The 19,295-nt window shown below is 54.0% G+C and overlaps 1 protein-coding gene and 1 long non-coding RNA gene across 2 annotated transcripts in view; one reads left to right on the forward strand and one right to left on the reverse strand.

Moving 5' to 3' along the window:
* The window catches only part of LOC142908405 (uncharacterized), a 234,127-nt gene extending 231,350 nt beyond the window's left edge, over positions 1–2,777 (forward strand). The window contains exons 2-3 of the long non-coding RNA XR_012931735.1: positions 1,935–2,195; positions 2,394–2,777. This is a non-coding gene — a long non-coding RNA (uncharacterized LOC142908405). The remainder of the gene's footprint in view (positions 1–1,934; positions 2,196–2,393) is intronic.
* LOC116936856 (uncharacterized) overlaps positions 1–19,295 on the reverse strand; it is a 76,743-nt gene that overhangs the window by 33,945 nt on the left and 23,503 nt on the right. Inside the window, exon 3 of the mRNA XM_076059032.1 lies at positions 17,535–17,660. Within this exon, the coding sequence (XP_075915147.1) occupies positions 17,535–17,660 (126 nt within the window). The remainder of the gene's footprint in view (positions 1–17,534; positions 17,661–19,295) is intronic.

Genomic DNA, 19,295 nt, shown 5'->3' on the forward strand with positions numbered 1-19,295 from the left:
CCTGGGGGAGCTTTGTCTATGTCTGTGTGTAGGTGCTACTCGCTACTAACAGCACTTGCCCCTACAGCCTGCTAGAGGCTACCTGGGGGAGCTTTGTCTGTGTGTGTAGGTGCTGCTCGCTACTGACAGCACTTGCCCCTACAGCCTGCTAGAGGCTACCTGGGGGAGCTTTGTCTATGTCTGTGTGTAGGTGCTACTCGCTACTAACAGCACTTGCCCCTACAGCCTGCTAGAGGCTACCTGGGGGAGCTTTGTCTATGTCTGTGTGTAGGTGCTGCTCGCTACTAACAGCACTTGCCCCTACAGTCTGTTAGAGGCTACCTGGGGGACCTGTGTCTGTATGTGTAGGTGCTGCTCGCTACTGACAGCACTTGCCCCTATAGCCTACTAGAGGCTACCTGGGGGAGCTTTGTCTGTGTGTATAGGTGCTGCTCGCTACTAACAGCACTTGCCCCTACGGTATGTTAGAAGCTACCTGGGGGAGCTTTGTCTGTGTGTGTAGGTGCTGCTCGCTACTGACAGCACTTGCCCCTACAGCCTGCTAGAGGCTACCTGGGGGACCTGTGTCTGTGTGTGTAGGTGCTGCTCGCTACTAACAGCACTTGCCCCTACAGTCTGTGCCAACTTGCTGATAACAAGTAGCAAGTTGGCACAGCAGGGGGCACGGGTGGTGGTGGTGCATCGGCCACTCGTCTCAGTCAGGCGACACGTGGCACCTGCAGGGACTGTCACGTGACCTCCTGCACCTAGCCTGGCACAGCAGTCAACCTATGGCATATGTGTGTGTCTGTGTGTGTGTGAGTCTCTGTGTGTGTGTGTGAGCCTGTGTGTGTGTGTGTCTCTGTGTGTGTGTGTGAGTCTGTGTGTGTCTGAGTCTGTGTGTGTCTGAGTCTGTGTGTGTCTGAGTCTGTGTGTGTCTGAGTCTGTGTGTGTGAGTCTGTGTGTGTGAGTCACTGTGTGTGAGTCACTGTGTGTGTGAGTCTGTGTGAGTGAGTCTGTGTGTGTGAGTCTGTGTGTGTGTGAGTGTGTGTGAGTCTGTGTGTGTGTGAGTCTGTGTGTGTGAGTCTGTGTGTGAGTCTGTGTGAGTGTGAGTCTGTGTGTGTGTCTGTGTGCGTGTCTGTGTGTTCGTGTCTGTGTGTCTGTGTGTGTGTGTGAGTCTATGTGTGTGAGTCTGTGTGAGTCTGTGTGTGTGTGAGTCTGTGTGAGTCTGTGTGTGTGTGAGTCTGTGTGTGTGAGTCTGTGTGTGTGTCTGAGTTTGTGTGTGTGTGAGTCTGTGTGTGTGAGTCTGTGTGTGTGAGTTTGTGTGTGTGAGTCTGTGTGTGTGAGTCTGTGTGTGTGAGTCTGTGTGTATGTGAGTCTGTGTGTGTGTGAGTCTGTGTGTGTGAGTCTGTGTGTGTGTGAGTCTGTGTGTGTGTCTGTGTGAGTCTGTGTGTGAGTCTGTGTGTGTCTGTGTGTGTGTGTGTGAGTCTGTGTGTGTGAGTGTGTGTGTGAGTGTGTGTGTCTGTGAGTCTGTGTGTCTGTGTGTGAGTCTGTGTGTGTGAGTCTGTGTGTGTGAGTCTGTGTGTGTGTGTGAGTCTGTGTGTGTGTGTGAGTCTGTGTGTGTGTGAGTCTGTGTGTGTGTGTGTCTGTGTGTGAGTAATTGCGACCGGAAGCAGTCCCCCTGCCTCTCCCTGCCCCCTCGTTCTCACACAAAACACTTCAAAGGGCCCAGCCGACACAGCAGCAGCAGCATCAGCAGACAAACCAGACCAGGCGGTTCTATGAGACTGGGCTACACGGGGGAGGGGGAGGAGGAGGGGGTGGGGGGTGGGGGGGGCGAGGCAGGGGCAGAGTTCATAGACGGGGGGTGGGGTCAGAGTGGTTGGAGGTGCGGTGAGCACGCTGGGCCTTGCCAGGAACCCTGCACTGCTGTGCCAGGCTAGGTGCACGAGGAGGTCACGTGACAGACCCAGCAGGTGCCATGGGTTGCACTGCTGTGCCAGGCTAGGTGCATGAGGAGGAGGTCACGGGACAGACCCTGCAGGTGCCATGGGTTGTACTGCCGTGCCAGGCTAGGTGCACCAGGAGGAGGTCACGTGACAGACCCAGCAGGTGCCATGGGTTGACTGCTGTGCCAGGCTAGGTGCACGAGGAGGTCACGGGACAGACCCTGCAGGTGCCACGGGTTGACTGCTGTGCCAGGCTAGGTGCATGAGGTCACGTGACAGAGCCTGCAGGTGCTATGGGTTGCACTGCTGTGCCAGGCTAGGTGCACGAGGAGGTCACGTGACAGACCCAGCAGGTGCCGTGGGTCGTACTGCTGTGCCAGGCTAGGTGCACGAGGAGGTCACGTGACAGACCCAGCAGGTGCTATGGGTTGTACTGCCGTGCCAGGCTAGGTGCACCAGGAGGAGGTCACGTGACAGACCCAGCAGGTGCCATGGGTTGACTGCTGTGCCAGGCTAGGTGCACGAGGAGGTCACGGGACAGACCCTGCAGGTGCCACGGGTTGACTGCTGTGCCAGGCTAGGTGCATGAGGTCACCGGACAGACCCTGCAGGTGCTATGGGTTGCACTGCTGTGCCAGGCTAGGTGCATGACGAGGAGGTCACGGGACAGACCCTGCAGGTGCTATGGGTCGCGCTGCTGTGCCAGGCTAGGTGCACGAGGAGGTCACGGGACAGAGCCTGCAGGTGCCATGGGTTGTACTGCTGTGCCAGGCTAGGTGCATGAGGAGGTCACGTGACAGACCCAGCAGGTGCCGTGGGTCGTACTGCTGTGCCAGGCTAGGTGCATGACGAGGAGGTCACGTGACAGACCCTGCAGGTTCCGCGGGTCGCGCTGCTGTGCCAGGCTAGGTGCACGGGGAGGAGGTCACGGCAGCACAACCCACTCCACTCTCTCCACGGGTGCACACACAGTGCCGGCCAATCACAGGCGCCGCTCGCTCAGGGCACGTGACCCCGTAGACGCCCCACACACGCCCGAGCCTCTGCCGTGTTTGCCCTTAGTTCAGACACGTCGTCATCACCACCACCATCACCACCACCGCCACCATCACCACCATCACCACCACCACCACCGCCATCACCACCGTCACCGCCACCATCACCACCACCACCATCACCACCACCGCCACCGCCACCACCACCACCACCATCACCACCACCGCCATCGCCATCGCCACCGCCACCGCCATCACCACCGCCACCACCACCGCCATCATCACCACCACCACCATCATCACCACCACCGCCACCATCACCACCACCGCCATCACCACCGCCACCACCACCGCCATCATCACCACCACCGCCATCATCACCACCACCGCCACCACCACCGCCACCACCACCATCACCACCGCCACCATCATGTGTAAATGTACACCAGCCACCCGCTCACTGCTGCTGCTGCTAGTTGTATTGTCACCGGTGTGAGGCTCCCCTAGGTGGGTCGTGTGGCCCTTAGGTCAGACACGCGGCCCAGGCCGTGACGATATCACCGGCGTCCTCACCCTGAAACTCCTGTGTGCCAGGCGAGGTAGTCAACATCTCTGTCTCCCTCTCTCTCTCTCGAGAGAGGGAGAGACGCAGACTCCACATATACAGCAGCAGGCATCATCAGGGTCCGGGATCGAACCCACGACCTCCTGTGTACCAGGCGAGGTAGTCAACATCTCTACGGAGAGAGAGAGACCCAGACTCCACATATACAGCAGCAGGTGTAGGTCAGGGTCTGGGATCGAACCCACGACCTCCTGTGTACCAGGCGAGGTAGTCAACATCTCTACAGAGAGAGAGAGACGCAGACTCCAAATATACAGCAGCAGGCGTAGGTCAGGGTCCGGGATTGAACCCACGACCTCCTGTGTGCCAAGCGAGGTAGTCAACATCTCTACGGAGAGAGAGAGACGCAGACTCCACATATACAGCAGCCTGGCATCGTCAATAGTCCGGGATCGAACCCACGACCTCCTGTGTACCAGGCGAGGTAGTCAACATCTCTACAGAGAGAGAGAGAGACTCAGACTCCAAATAAACATCAGCAGGCGTAGGTCAGGGTCTGGGATTGAACCCACGACCTCCTGTGTACCAGGCGAGGTAGTCAACATCTCTACAGAGAGAGAGAGAGACGCAGACTCCAAATATACAGCAGCAGGCGTCGGTAAGGGTCCGGGATCGAACCCACGACTTCCTGTGTACCAGGCGAGGTAGTCAACATCTCACCACGGGGAGAGAGAGATGCAGACTCCACATATACAGCGGCAGGCGTCGGTAAGGGTCTGGGATCGAACCCACGCACTCCTGCGTACCACCCCCCTGACAATAACGACCACAGACAAAGACAAAGCTCCCCCGTGTAGCCTGTCACAGACTGTTTGGGGCAAGTGCTGTTCGTAGCGAGTAGCAGCAGCAGCGCCTATGAAGCCTGCCGGCACTGTGACACACACAGCAGCAGCAGCACCACCACCACCACGCCCGACCGCCTTTGTCTCCCCGGTGGCGATGTTGGCTAGGCTGTATCAGGTGTTCATTTGAGGCTGAGTCGACCTAAGGGAGGGGCCCCAGGAACGGTTCAGAGAATCGTCGCCGGTGATGCTTGTGGCCGTGGGCGGGAATCGAACTCGGGTCGCCAGGTTCATAGCGCAGCGTAGCGCTAACCGCTACACTACCGCTCCCCGTACACACACTGACACACACACTCACTCACACACTCATACACTGACAACAACAACAACAACAACCGCCATTCGCCACTAAGTGGCGGTGACGTCACCACGACGGTTGTGCCAGGCCATGTGCACCTTGAGGCCACGTGAAGTGTCGAACGCCCGCTGGCAGGAGGTCACGGGGCAGACTCAAGTGCCACGGGTCGACTGACTGAGATGACTGAGATGAGTGGCTGATGCACCACCTGTGCCCCCTACTGTGCCAACCTGCTGTGCTTTAGCCTCCCGGCGCTCCGCTCGTTGTTGTGAGCGTCGCTCCTCCGCCCTCCGTTGTTGCTGGAGGGCGACTGCCTCCAACTGCCCAGTAGCGTCCTTCACGAGCCTCCTCCACAGGGGCCGATCTTGACACCGCTGGTACCGGTCATCAGCAAGTCCACTCAGCTCCACATCACTCCATCTCTTCTCTAGCCCGTGCCGCGCCCATTTAGCCCAATCGATCCAGCCGAACAAAAGCTGTTTTGGCATGCGGTGGCTGGGCATGCGGGCTACATTACCCAGCCAATGCAGCCTTGCCTGCTGGAGGAGATCACCGATGGGACCTTGCCCAGATCTTTTAAAGATTTGTGAGCTCCTCACACAATCCAGCCTGGTTAAACCCAGGATGGATCGTAGGCAGGCTAGCCTAAATGTTTCAAACCGGCGAAGATGTTCCATTAGGGGGGTCCACGTTTTGCAAGCGTAGAGAAGGGAGGGAATGACCGTGGGCAAGAAGACCTGAAGCTTAGTGCGGAACGACAGACCAGGTAGCTTCCACACGTTATGCAACTAATGAAAAGATATTGCCGCTCGACTGATTCGGAGTGAGACCTCTGCTGTTAAACTGGAGCCGGTCATAAGCACACTGCCCAGGTATGGGAAACTCTCCACTCTCTCCACAACTGCCCCATCACCGATTGGGAGTTGTGGGGGTGGAGTGTCCGATGGTACAAAATACCCAGGCAGGTGCTTAGTTTTGGTGGGGCTGATGGTAAGGCCCCATCTCTTAGTGGCACGCTTCAGTCTCAGCAGCAGCATCTCCAACTCCTCCTCTGAATGAGCAGCTATTACCAAATCATCGGCATACATAACGTGGTTGAGCAATAGGGAGCCATCCCTTGACCGCACCCGGGCATCGATCAGCCTCCCATTATATCTGTACCAAATGGAGATTCCCCCAGTACAGCTATTGAAGGCTTCACGAACTACGTGGTCAAAATAAATGTTAAATAATGTGGGAGCCAGAGGACATCCCTGTCGCGCCCCAAGGTGTACAGGGAATGGCTCCGACTCCCGGCCACGTAGTTTTACCCGGGCCCGCTCACCATCATGAAGGTCCTTAATGATCGTGAGCAGAGGGTCAGCGACTCCAAAAGCACGAAGAACAACCCAGAGCCCAGGCCGACTGATGGTATCATAGGCCATGACCAGGTCAATAAAGCAGAGATGTAGGTCTTGTTGGAATTCCCTTCACCTCTGCTGTAGCAGACGGACAGAAAATATGGCATCTGTGCAGGACCGCCCTTTCCTGAAACCGCATTGGGGCTCCGCAAGCCTCTCCTCAGCGTGCCTGGCAAGGCGATGTTGAATAATCCTTGCCAGGACCTTTCCGGGCACACTGAGGAGTGAGATGCCCCTGTAGTTGTTACAGTCTGTGCAGTCCCCCTTCTTAAAGAGGGGGACCACCAGGGCATCCTTCCAATCCCACGGAACCCGTCCAGTGGTCCAGACTGTTGTTATGATGTCACTTAGGGCAGTCTGTGCACAAACGCCACCCTCCCTCAGCATTTCGCTTGGGAGATCATCTCTGCCCAGTGCCTTTCCTGATCTCCGGATCGCCTTCAGCAGCTGGGGTTCGCAACCCCAGCTCCACGCGATGATGAAATTCTCGCTTGCAACTTTCATCAGCTGAGACCAGGCCACTTCAGGTTGGAATGGGGTCCTGGGTGTACACCCACCACCGGAGCGGAAGAATGGCAGGCGCATCTTTACAGATGACAAGTCGATGGTCAGAGGGCAGATCAGCTCCACGGTAGGTCCTGGTGTCAAGGACATGGGCTCGCATCCGCCGGTCCGTCACTATGTAGTCCAGCAGACGTTCTTGCTTGGACCCGGCATGCATCCATGATGTTGTGTGGATGCGCCGATGCCGGAACAGCGTGTTGGTAATTACAAGCCCATGGGCTGCACAAAAATCTAGCAGCCTCCTACCGTTGTTATTGAGCTGATCTGGCCCATGCCCTCCAATCACTCCAGACCAGGTGCCAGCATCATGACCAACTCAGGCATTGAAGTCACCCAACAAGATGACTCTATCCCGAGGGGCCACTTTAGCCAGCACCTGTGACAGGAGGTCACACACTGTGACAACAACAACAACCGCCATTCGCCACTAAGTGGCGGTGACGTCACCACGACGCTTGCATGTGCCAGGCCATGTGCACCTTGAGGCCACGTGAAGTGTCGAACGCCCGCTGGCAGGAGGTCACGGGGCAGACCCAGGTGCCACGGGTCGACTGACTGAGATGACTGAGATGACACACACACTCACACACTCACTCATACACAGGGGCGTATACTCGGTCTGGTGGACTACGTGCAACTGCATTGTCAGAGTGTGTCGCCAACCGATGGCGTCTAGCTCAACAGGCTGACTCTCTAATCATTCTTGAAATTAACATTTGTTGAATGTCACCCCGGCCTGAAATCCTGGCTCCGCCCCCGCTCATACACACACACTCACACTGACACACACACACTCACACATTGACACACTCACTCATACACACACACTGACACACACACACTCACACGGATACAAACACACACTCACACATTGACACACTCACCCACACACTCACTCACCGACTCTCACACTGACACACACACCCACACACTCACACACACACTCACTCACCCTACACTCACCGACTCTCACACTCACTCATACACACACACTCACACTGACACACACACACTCACACTGACACACACACACTCACATTGACACACTCACCCACACACTCACACACTCACCCACACACTCACTCACCCTACACACACCGACTCTCACACTCACTCATACACACACACACTCACACTGATACACTCACCCACACACTCACACACTCACCCACACACTCACTCACCCTACACTCACCGACTATCACACTCATACACTCACACTCATACACGCACACTCACACACTCACCCACACACTCACACACTCACTCACTCACCCTACACTCACTGACTCTCACACTCACTCATACACACACACTCACACTGACACACTCACCCACACACTCACTCACCCTACACTCACTGACTCTCACACTCACTCATACACACACACTCACACTGACACACTCACCCACACACTCACACACTCACCCACACACTCACTCACCCTACACTCACCGACTCTCTCACACTCACTCATACACACACACTCACACTGACACTCACACATTGACACACTCACCCACACACACACTGACTCACCCACACACTCACTCACCCTACACACTCACCGACTCTCACACTCACCGACACGCCCACCCCTCTCTCTGTCCCTCTGCGCCGCACCCACACGAGCTATGTGAACCCTCACTCACTCACTCCCTCGCTCCCTCCCGACAACCCTCCCTGGGAAATCGCTTTGATGATGCCGCTCAGCTCCCCCTGTGCCCCCACCCCCCCGGCTCCCCCCTCACCCCCTCCCCCCCAGCTCCCTCCCCCCAGCTCCCCCCCCCCACCCCGGCTCCCCATTCCCCTTGCTCCCCCCCCCACTATCTGACACCCCACGTGGCTGACCCCACGTGGCTGACCTCACTACCTGACCCCACGTGGCTGACCCCACTATCTGACCCCACGTGGCTGACCCCACTATCTGACCCCACTATCTGACCCCACTACCTGACCCCACGCGGCTGATCTCACGTGGCTGACCCCACTATTTGACCCCACTATATGACCCCACTACCTGACCCCACGTAGCTGACCCCACGTGGCTGACCCCATTATCTGACCCCACGTGGCTGACCCCACTACAGGACCCCACGTGGCTGACCCCACGTGACTGACCCCACTATCTGATCCCACGCGGCTGACCTCACGTGACTGACGCCACTATCTGACCCCACTATCTGACCCCACGTGGCTGACCCCCCGTGGCTGACCCCACTATCTGACCACACTACCTGACTCCACTATCTGACCCCACGTGGCTGACCTCACGTGGCTGACCCCACGTGGCTGACCCCACTATCTGACCCCACATGCCTGACCCCACGTGGCTGACCTCACTATCTGACCCCACGTGGTTGACCCCACGTGGCTGACCCCACGTGGCTGACCCCACTACCTGACCCCACGTGGCTGACCCCACGTGGCTGACCCCACGTGGCTGACCCCAGTGGCTGACCCCCCGTGGCTGACCCCACGTGGCTGACCCCACTACCTGACCCCACTATCTGACCCCACGTGGCTGACCTCACGTGGCTGACCCCACTATCTGACCTCACTATCTGACCCCACGTGGCTGACCCCACTACCTGACCCCACGTGGCTGACCTCACTATCTGACCCCACGTGGCTGACCCCACTATCTGACCCCACTATCTGACCCCACTATCTGACCCCACGTGGCTGACCCCACTACCTGACCCCACTATCTGATTCCACGCGGCTGACCTCACGTGGCTGACGCCACTATCTGACCCCACTATCTGACCCCACGTGGCTGACCCCCCGTGGCTGACCCCACTATCTGACCACACTACCTGACTCCACTATCTGACCCCACGTGGCTGACCTCACGTGGCTGACCCCACGTGGCTGACCCCACTATCTGACCCCACATGCCTGACCCCACGTGGCTGACCTCACTATCTGACCCCACGTGGTTGACCCCACGTGGCTGACCCCACGTGGCTGACCCCACTACCTGACCCCACGTGGCTGACCCCACGTGGCTGACCCCACGTGGCTGACCCCAGTGGCTGACCCCCCGTGGCTGACCCCACGTGGCTGACCCCACTACCTGACCCCACTATCTGACCCCACGTGGCTGACCTCACGTGGCTGACCCCACTATCTGACCTCACTATCTGACCCCACGTGGCTGACCCCACTACCTGACCCCACGTGGCTGACCTCACTATCTGACCCCACGTGGCTGACCCCACTATCTGACCCCACTATCTGACCCCACTATCTGACCCCACGTGGCTGACCCCACTACCTGACCCCACTATCTGACCCCACGTGGCTGACCCCACTACCTGACCCCACGTGGCTGACCCCACGTGGCTGACCCCACTACCTGACCCCACTATCTGACCCCACGTGGTTGACCCCACGTGGCTGACCCCACATGCCTGACCCCACGTGGCTGACCCCACTATCTGACCCCACGTGGTTGACCCCACTACCTGACCCCACGTGGCTGACCCCACGTGGCTGACCCCACGTGGCTGACCCCACGTGGTTGACCCCACGTGGCTGACCCCACGTGGTGAGAGGTAGCGAGTGTGAGCTTGAATGAAGGCAGTGGACACAAAGTGACCGCGGGCGCCAGCGCCTAGTGCACACAAAGCTCCCCCAGGTAGCCTCTAGCAGGCTGTAGGGGCAAGTGCTGTTAGTAGCGAGTAGCAGCACCTACACACACACACAGACAAAGCTCCCCCAGGTAGCCTCTAACAGGGCTGCAGGGGCAAGTGCTGTTAGTAGCGAGTAGCAGCACCTACACACACACAGACAAAGCTCCCCCAGGTAGCCTCTAGCAGGGCTGTAGGGGCAAGTGCTGTCAGTAGCGAGTAGCAGCACCTACACACAGACAAACGTCCCCCAGGTAGCTTCTAACAGGGCTGCACGGGCAAGTGCTGTTAGTAGCGAGTAGCAGCACCTACACACACACACAGACAAAGCTCCCCCAGGTAGCCTCTAGCAGGCTGTAGGGGCAAGTGCTGTTAGTAGCGAGTAGCAGCACCTACACACACAGACAAAGCTCCCCCAGGTAGCCTATAACAGGGCTGCAGGGGCAAGTGCTGTCAGTAGCGAGTAGCAGCACCTACACACAGACAAACGTCCCCCAGGTAGCTTCTAACAGGGCTGCAGGGGCAAGTGCTGTCAGTAGCGAGTAGCAGCACCTACACACAGACAAACGTCCCCCAGGTAGCTTCTAACAGGGCTGCAGGGGCAAGTGCTGTTAGTAGCGAGTAGCAGCACCTACACACACACACACAGACAAAACTCCCCCAGGTAGCCTCTAGCAGGCTGTAGGGGCAAGTGCTGTTAGTAGCGAGTAGCAGCACCTACACACACACAGAGACAAAGCTCCCCCAGGTAGCCTCTAGCAGGCTGTAGGGGCAAGTGCTGTTAGTAGCGAGTAGCAGCACCTACACACACACAGACAAAGCTCCCCCAGGTAGCCTCTAGCAGGCTGTAGGGGCAAGTGCTGTTAGTAGCGAGTAGCAGCACCTACACACACACACAGACAAAGCTCCCCCAGGTAGCCTCTAGCAGGCTGTAGGGGCAAGTGCTGTTAGTAGCGAGTAGCAGCACCTACACACACACACAGACAAAGCTCCCCCAGGTAGCCTCTAGCAGGCTGTAGGGGCAAGTGCTGTTAGTAGCGAGTAGCAGCACCTACACACACACACAGATAAAGCTCCCCCAGGTAGCCTCTAGCAGGCTGTAGGGGCAAGTAGCGTGGCGGGTCAGCAACACCACACACGAACCCCCGAGCCCGGCCGTCTTTGTCTTCCCCAGTGCCACAGACAAACTCACTCAACCACTCACTCACTCAACCAATCACTCACTCACTCAACCACTCACTCATTCAACCACTCACTCACTCAACCAATCACTCACTTAACCACTCACTCACTCAACCACTCACTCACTTACTCAACAACTCACTGACTCACTAAACCACTTACTCAACCACTCACTCACTCACTCAACCGCTCACTCACTCAACCACTCACTCACTCACTCAACCACTCACTCACTCACTCAACCACTCACTCACTCAACCACTCACTCACTCAACCAATCACTCACACAGACAAAGCTCCCCCAGGTAGCCTCTAGCAGACTGAAGGGCCAAGTATCTTGGCAGGTCAGCAACACCACCCACGCACCCCCTAGCATGGCCGCCAGTGGTGGTGCAGTGGTGGTGTAGTGGTGGTGTAGTGTAGTGGTGGTAGTGCAGTGGCGGTAGTGGTAGTGTAGTGGTAGTGGTGTAGTAGTGGCAGTGGTGGTGGTAGTAGTGGTGGTAGTAGTGGTGGTGTAGTGGCGGTGGTATAGTGGTGGTGGTGTAGTAGTGGTAGTGGTGGTGGTAGTGGTGGTGTAGTGGTGGTGGTGTGGTGGTAGTGCAGTGGCGGTAGTCTAGTGGTGGTAGTGCGGTGGTAGTGGTGGTAGTGTAGTGGTGGTGTAGTGATGGTGGTGTAGTAGTGGTAGTAGTGGTGGTAGTAGTGGTGGTAGTGGTGGTAGTGCAGTGGCGGTAGTGTAGTGGTGGTGGTGTAGTGGTAGTGTAGTGGTGTCGTAGTGGTAATGTAGTAGTGGTGGTGTAGTAGTGGTAGTAGTGGTGGTAGTGGTGGTAGTGTAGTGGTAGTGTAGTGGTAGTGTAGTAGTGGTAGTAGTGGTGGTAGTGTAGTGTTGGTGGTGTAGTGGTAGTGTAGTGGTGGTGTAGTGGTAGTGTAGTGGTGGTGGTGTAGTAGTGGTGGCAGTAGTGGTGGTGTAGTAGTGGTAGCGGTGGTAGTGTAGTAGTGGTGTAGTAATGGTGGTGTAGTAGTGGTGGTGTAGTAGTGGTGGGGTAGTAGTGGTGGTGTAGTAGTGGTAGTAGTGGTGGTAGTAGTGGTAGCGGTGGTGGTGTAGTGGTGGTGTAGTGGTGGTGGTAGTAGTGGTAGTGTAGTGGTAGTGTAGTGGTGGCGGTGTAGTAGTGGTAGTAGGGGTGGTAGTGGTGGTAGTGTAGTGGTGGTATAGTAGTGGTGGTAGTGGTGGTGTAGCAGTGATAGTAGTGGTGGTGTAGTAGTAGTGGTGGTAGTAGTGGTGGTAGTGTAGTAGTGGTGGTGTAGTAGTGGTGTAGTAGTGGTGGTGTAGAAGTGGTAGTAGTGGTAGTAGTGGTGGTGTAGTAGTAGTAGTGGTAGTGATGGTAGTGTAGTAGTGGTGTAGTAGTGGTAGTAGTAGTGGTAGTAGTGGTAGCGGTGGTAGTAGTAGTAGTAGTGGTGGTGGTAGTGGTAGTAGTGGTGGTGTAGTGGTGGTAGTAGTGGTAGTATAGTGGTAGTGGAGTAGTGGTAGCGGTGGTAGTGGGTGTGTAGTGGTAGTGTAGTGGTAGTGTAGTAGTGGTGGTGTAGTGGTAGTGTAGTGGTAGTGTAGGGGTGGTGTAGTAGTGGTGGTGCAGTAGTGGTAGTGTAGTGGTAGTGTAGTGGTAGTGTAGTGGTGATGTAGTAGTGGTGGTAGTGGTGATAGTGTAGTGGTGGTGTAGTGGTGGAAGTGGTGGTGTAGTGGTGTAGTGGTAGTGTAGTGGTGGTGTAGTGGTAGTGTAGTGTAGTGGTGTAGTAGTGGTGGTGTAGTGGTGGTGCAGTAGTGGTAGTGGTGGTAGTGTAGTGGTGGTGGTGTATTGGTAGTGTAGTGGTGTAGTAGTGGTAGTGTAGTAGTGGTGGTGTAGTAGTGGTAGTAGTGGTGGTAGTGGTGGTAGTGTAGTGGTAGTGTAGTGGTGGTGTAGTAGTGGTAGTAGTGGTGATAGTGTAGTGTTGGTAGTGTAGTGGTAGTGTAGTGGTGGTGTAGTGGTGGTGGTGTAGTAGTGGTAGTAGTGGTAGTGTAGTGGTGGTGTAGTGGTAGTGTAGTGGTGGTCGTGTAGTAGTGGTAGTGTACTGGTGGTAGTAGTGGTGGTGTAGTAGTGGTAGCAGTGGTAGTGTAGTGGTGGTGTAGTAGTGGTGGTGTAGTTGTGGTGGTGTAGTAGTGGTAGTGGTGGTGTAGTAGTGGTGGTAGTAGTGGTGGTAGTAGTGGTAGTAGTGGTGGTAGTGGTGGTAGTGGTGGTGGTGGTGTAGTGGTAGTGTAGTGGTGGTGGTGTAGTGGTAGTGTAGTGGCGGTGGTGTAGTAATGGTAGTAGTGGTGGTAGTGTAGTGGTGGTGTAGTTGTGGTAGTGTAGTGGTGGTGTGGTAGTGGTAGTGTAGTGCTGGTATAGTAGTGGTGGTGTAGTAATGGCAGTGGTGGTAGTGTAGTGGTGGTGTAGTAGTGGTGGTAGTAGTGGTGGTAGTAGTGGTAGTAGTGGTGGTGTAGTAGTGGCAGTAGTGGTGGTGTAGTAGTAGTGGTGGTAGTGATGGTAGTAGTAGTGGTGGTAGTAGTGGTAGTAGTGGTGGTGTAGTGGTGGTAGTAGTGGTAGTGTAGTGGTAGTGTAGTAGTGGTAGCAGTAGTAGTGGTGGTAGTAGTGGTGGTAGTAGTGGTGGTGTAGTAGAGGCAGTAGTGGTGGTAGTAGTGATAGTGGTGGTAGTGGTGGTAGTGGTAGCGGTGGTAGTGGTAGTAGTGGTGGTGTAGTAGTGGTAGCGGTGGTAGTGGTGGCAGTAGTGGTAGTGTAGTAGAGGTGTAGAAGTGGTAGTAGTGGTAGTAGTAGTGGTGGTAGTGGTGGTAGTAGTAGTGGTGGTGGTAGTAGTAGTGGTGGTAGTGGTAGTAGTGGTGTAGTAGTAGTGATAGTAGTGGTGTAGTAGTAGTGCTGGTAGTGGTAGTGTAGTAGTGGTAGTAGTAGTGGTGGTAGTAGTGGTGGTAATAGTAGTGTAGTGGTGGTGTAGCAGTGGTAGTAGTGGTGGTAGTGGTGGGGTAGTGGTAGTAGTAGTGGTGGTGTAGTAGTGGTGATGTAGTCGTGGTGGTGTAGTAGTGGTAGTGGTATTAGCGGTGGTAGTGGTAGTAGTGGTAGTGGTAGTAGTTGTGGTAGTAGTGCTGTGGTGGTAGTGGTAGTAGTGGTGGTGGTAGTGGTAGTAGTAGTGGTAGCGGTGGTAGTGGTAGTGTAGTGGTAGTGTAGTAGTGTTGGTGTAGTAGTATAAGTAGTGGTAGTGTAGTAGTGTAGTAGTGGTAGTAGTAGTAGTAGAAGTGGTGAAGTAGTGGTAGTAGTAGTGGTGGTAGTGTAGTAGTGGTAGTAATGGTAGTAGTAGTGGTAGTTGTGGTAGTAGTGTAGTGGTGGTAGTGGTAGTAGTGGTGGTGGTAGTGGTAGTAGTGGTATAGTAGTGGTAGTGCTAGTAGTGGTGTAGTAGTGTAGTAGTGGTAGTAGTAGTGGTAGCGGTGGTAGTGGTAGTGTAGTGGTAGTGTAGTAGTGTTGGTGTAGTAGTAGTAGTGGTGGTAGTGTAGTAGTGGTAGTGTAGTAGTGGTAGTAGTAGAAGTGGTGTAGTAGTGGTAGTAGTAGTGGTGGTAGTGTAGTAGTGGTAGTAGTAGTGGTGGTAGTAGTGTAGTGGTGGTAGTAGTGGTGGTGGTAGTGGTAGTAGAAGTAGTAGTGGTGTAGTAGTGTAGTAGTGGTAGTAGTAGTGGTAGCGGTGGTAGTGTAGTGGTAGTGTAGTAGTGGTGGTGTAGTGGTGGTGTAGTAGTGGTAGTGTAGTGGTAGTGTTGTAGTGGTGGTGTAGTGGTGGTGTTGTAGTGGTGATAGTAGTGTAGTAGTGGTAGCGGTGGTAGTAATGGTAGTAGTAGTGTAGTAGTGGTAGTAGTGTAGTAGTGGTAGTAGTAGTGGTAGTAGTGGTAGTGTAGGGGTGGTAGTGGTATTAGTGGTGGTAGTGGTGGTAGTAGTGGTAGTAGTAGTGGTAGTAGTAGTGGTGGTAGTGGTAGCGGAAGTGGTAGTAGTGGTAGTGTAGTAGTGGAAGTAGTAGTAGTGTAGTAGTGGTAGCGGTGGTAATGGTAGCGGTGGTAGTAGTGGTTGGTAGTGGTGGTAGTGTAGTGGTAGTGTAGTGGTCGTGTAGTAGTGATAGTAGTGGTAGTGTAGTAGTGGAAGTAGTAGCAGTGTAGTAGCGGTGGTAGTGGTGGTAGTAGTGGTAGTGTAGTAGTAGTGTAGTGGTAGTGGTAATAGTGGTAGTGTAGTGGTCGTGTAGTAGTGGTAGTAGTGGTAGTGTAGTAGTGGAAGTAGTAGTAGTGGAGTAGTGGTAGCGGTAGTGGTGGTAGTAGTGGTAGTGTAGTGGTAGTGTAGTAGTAGTGGTAGTAGTGGTGGTAGTGATAATGTAGTAGTGGTAGTAGTGGTGGTTTGTGTAGTAGTGGTATTAGTGGTAGTAGTAGTGGTAGTCATGGTGTAGTAGTGGTAGTGGTGGTAGTAGTAGTGGTAGTAGTGATAGTGTATTGATAGTGTAGTAGTAGTAGTGGTGGTGTAGTAGTGGTAGTATTGGTAGTAGTGGTGGTAGTAGTGGTGGTAGTGGTGGTAGTAGTGATAGTGTAGTAGTAGTAGTGGTGGTGTAGTAGTCTAGTAGTGATAGTGTAGTGGTAGTGGTGGTAGTGGTGGTGAAGTAGTGGTAGTGGTGGTAGTAGTGATAGTGTAGTGGTAGTGGTGGTGTAGTGGTAGTGATAGTGTAGTAGTGATAGTGTAGTAGTAGCGGTAGTGTAGTAGTAGTGGTGGTGTAGTAGTAGTGATAGTGTAGTGATACTAGTAGTGATAGTGTAGTAGTGGTGGTAGTAGTGATAGTAGTAGTGATAGTGTAGTAGTGGTAGTGTAGTAGTAGTGATAGTGTAGTGGTAGTAGTAGTGGTGGTGTAGTAGTAGTGGTAGTAGTAGTAGTGATAGTGTAGTAGTAGTGGTGGTGTAGTAGTAGTGATAGTGTAGTAGTGGTAGTGTAGTAGTAGTGGTGGTGTAGTAGTAGTGATAGTGTAGTGGTAGTAGTAGTGGTGGTGTAGTGGTGGTGTAGTAGTAGTGATAGTGTAGTAGTGGTAGTGTAGTGGTAGTGATAGTGTAGTAGTAGTGATAGTGTAGTAGTAGTGATAGTGTAGTAGTGGTAGTAGTAGTGGTGGTGTAGTAGTGGTAGTGTAGTGGTAGCAGTAGTGGTGGTGTAGTAGTAGTGATAGTGTAGTAGTGGTAGCGGTAGTAGCGGTAGTGATAGTGTAGTAGTAGTAGTAGTGATAGTGTAGTAGTAGTAGTAGTGATAGTGTAGTAGTGGTAGTGTAGTGGTAGTGATAGTGTAGTAGTAGTGGTAGTGTAGTGGTAGTAGTGATAGTGTAGTAGCGGTAGTGTAGTGATAGTGTAGTGATAGTGTAGTAGTGGTGGTGTAGTAGTAGTGATAGTGTAGTGATAGTGTAGTGATAGTGTAGTGGTAGGAGTAGTGGTGGTGTAGTGGTGGTGTAGTAGTAGTGATAGTGTAGTAGTGGTAGTGTAGTAGTAGTGATAGTGTGTAGTAGTGATAGTGTAGTAGTGGTAGTGTAGTAGTAGTGATAGTGTAGTAGTAGTGATAGTGTAGTAGTGGTAGTGTAGTAGTAGTGGTGTAGTAGTAGTTATAGTGTAGTAGTGGTAGTGTAGTGGTAGTAGTAGTGGTGGTGTAGGGGTGGTGTAGTAGTAGTGATAGTGTAGTAGTGGTAGTGTAGTGGTAGTAGTAGTAGTGGTGTAGTAGTAGTGATAGCGTAGTGGTAGTAGTAGTGGTGGTGTAGTGGTAGTGATAGTGTAGTAGTGGTAGTGTAGTAGTAGTGGTAGTGTAGTGGTAGTAGTGTTGTAGTGGTGGTGTAGTGATAGTGTAGTAGTAGTAGTGAGTGTAGTAGTGATAGTGTAGTAGTGATAGTGTAGTAGTGGTAGTGTAGTGGTAGTGATAGTGTAGTGGTAGTAGTGGTAGTCTAGTAGTGATAGTGTAGTGATAGTGTAGTGATAGTGTAGCGGTAGTGCCCCCACCTTGTTGAGTATGCTCTGGCAGGGGTGTGGGTCGCTGTGTCTCGGCTCCAGCTTGATGACTCCCACCCAGCCAAACTCGTAGAGGACATCGTCACCGTTGCTGTTGCACAGCCCCAGCGGGTGCATCTACACCACCAACACCACCACCATCATCATCATCAACACCATCATCATCATCATCAAAACATCATTTCATCTTACCAGGTAAGGCCCACTGCAACATGGGGCTTTTTTGATGATATCCGAATCAAGTGGCTGAAGTCATCATCACGTGGAAATCTACAGCGGCAGCCAAAATAACTCTGAAAACCCTAAACGCGTGACGTCCACTCTGAATGTGGAGGGGGAAATCCGGAGTTTCCGGAGGCGGAATGAGGGTATGGCATCAATGGCAGAACCTCCCTCTGCTGATGGTACCACAGTGCGTTGACCAGGTCAATGAAGCAGAGATGTGGGTCCTGTTGGAAATCCTCTACACCACTGCTGTTGCCAGACGGACAGATAATTAATATGGCATCTGTGCAGGTCCGCCCTTTCCTGAAACCACATTTGGGGCTCCGCAAGCCTCTCCTCAGCGTGCCTGGCGAAGGGGCGATGTTGAACAATCCTTGCCAGGACCTTTCCCGGCCTCACACCGAGGAGGAAGATGCCCCTACAGTTGTTACAATCTTCTTCAAGAGGGGGACCACCAGGGCATCCTTACAGTCCTGCAGAACCTGTCCAGTGGTCCAGACTGTTGTTATGATGTCATATAGGGCAGTCTGCAACACAACCCCCTCTCTGCTGATGGTACCACAGTGCCTTGACCAGGTCAATGAAGCAGAGATGTGGGTCCTGTTGGAAATCCCCTACACCTCTGCTGTAGCAGACGGGCAGATAATTAATATTAAGGCATCTTTAGAGGGCTGCCCTGGTCTGAAAATACATTTGGGGCTCCGCAAGCCTCTCCTCAGCGTGCCTGTCGAAGGGGCGATGTTGAACAATCCTTGCCAGGACCTTTCCCGGCCTCAGACCGAGGAGGAATATGCCCCTACAGTTGTTACAATATTCTTCAAGAGAGGGACCACTAGGGCATCCTTACAATCCTGCAGAACCCGTCCAGTGGTCCAGACTGTTGTTATTGTCATATAGGGCAGTCTGCAACACAACCCCCTCTCTGCTGATGGTACCACAGCGCCTTGACCAGGTCAATGAAGCAGAGATGTGGGTCCTGTTGGAAATCCCCTACACCTCTGCTGTAGCAGACGGACATAAAATATGGCATCAATAGCAGAACCTCCCTCTGCTGATGGTACCGTAGTGCCTTGACCAGGTCGATAAAGCAGAAATGTGGGTCATGTTGGAAATCCTCTACACCACTGCTGTTGCCAGACGGACAGATAAAAATGGCATCTGTGCAGGACCACCCTTCCCTGAAACCACAATGGGGCTCCGCAAGCCTCTCCTCAGCGTGCCTGGCGAAGGGGCGATGTTGAACAATCCTTGCCAGGACCTTTCCCGGCCTCACACCGAGGAGGAAGATGCCCCTACAGTTGTTACAATATTCTTCAAGAGGGGGACCCACCAGGGCATCCTTCCAATCCTGCAGAACCCGTCCAGTGGTCCAGACTGTTGTTATTGTCATATAGGGCAGTCTGCAATGCAACCCCCTCTCTGCTGATGGTACCACAGTGCCTTGACCAGGTCGATAAAGCAGAGATGTGGGTCCTGTTGGAAATCCCCTACACCTCTGCTGTAGCAGACGGACATAAAATATGGCAT

Source organism: Petromyzon marinus (assembly GCF_048934315.1).
Source record: "Petromyzon marinus isolate PM22_M1 ecotype Great Lakes invasive population chromosome 84 unlocalized genomic scaffold, UKy_Petmar_22M1.pri1.0 chr84_unloc.1, whole genome shotgun sequence".
Lineage (NCBI taxonomy): Eukaryota > Metazoa > Chordata > Hyperoartia > Petromyzontiformes > Petromyzontidae > Petromyzon > Petromyzon marinus.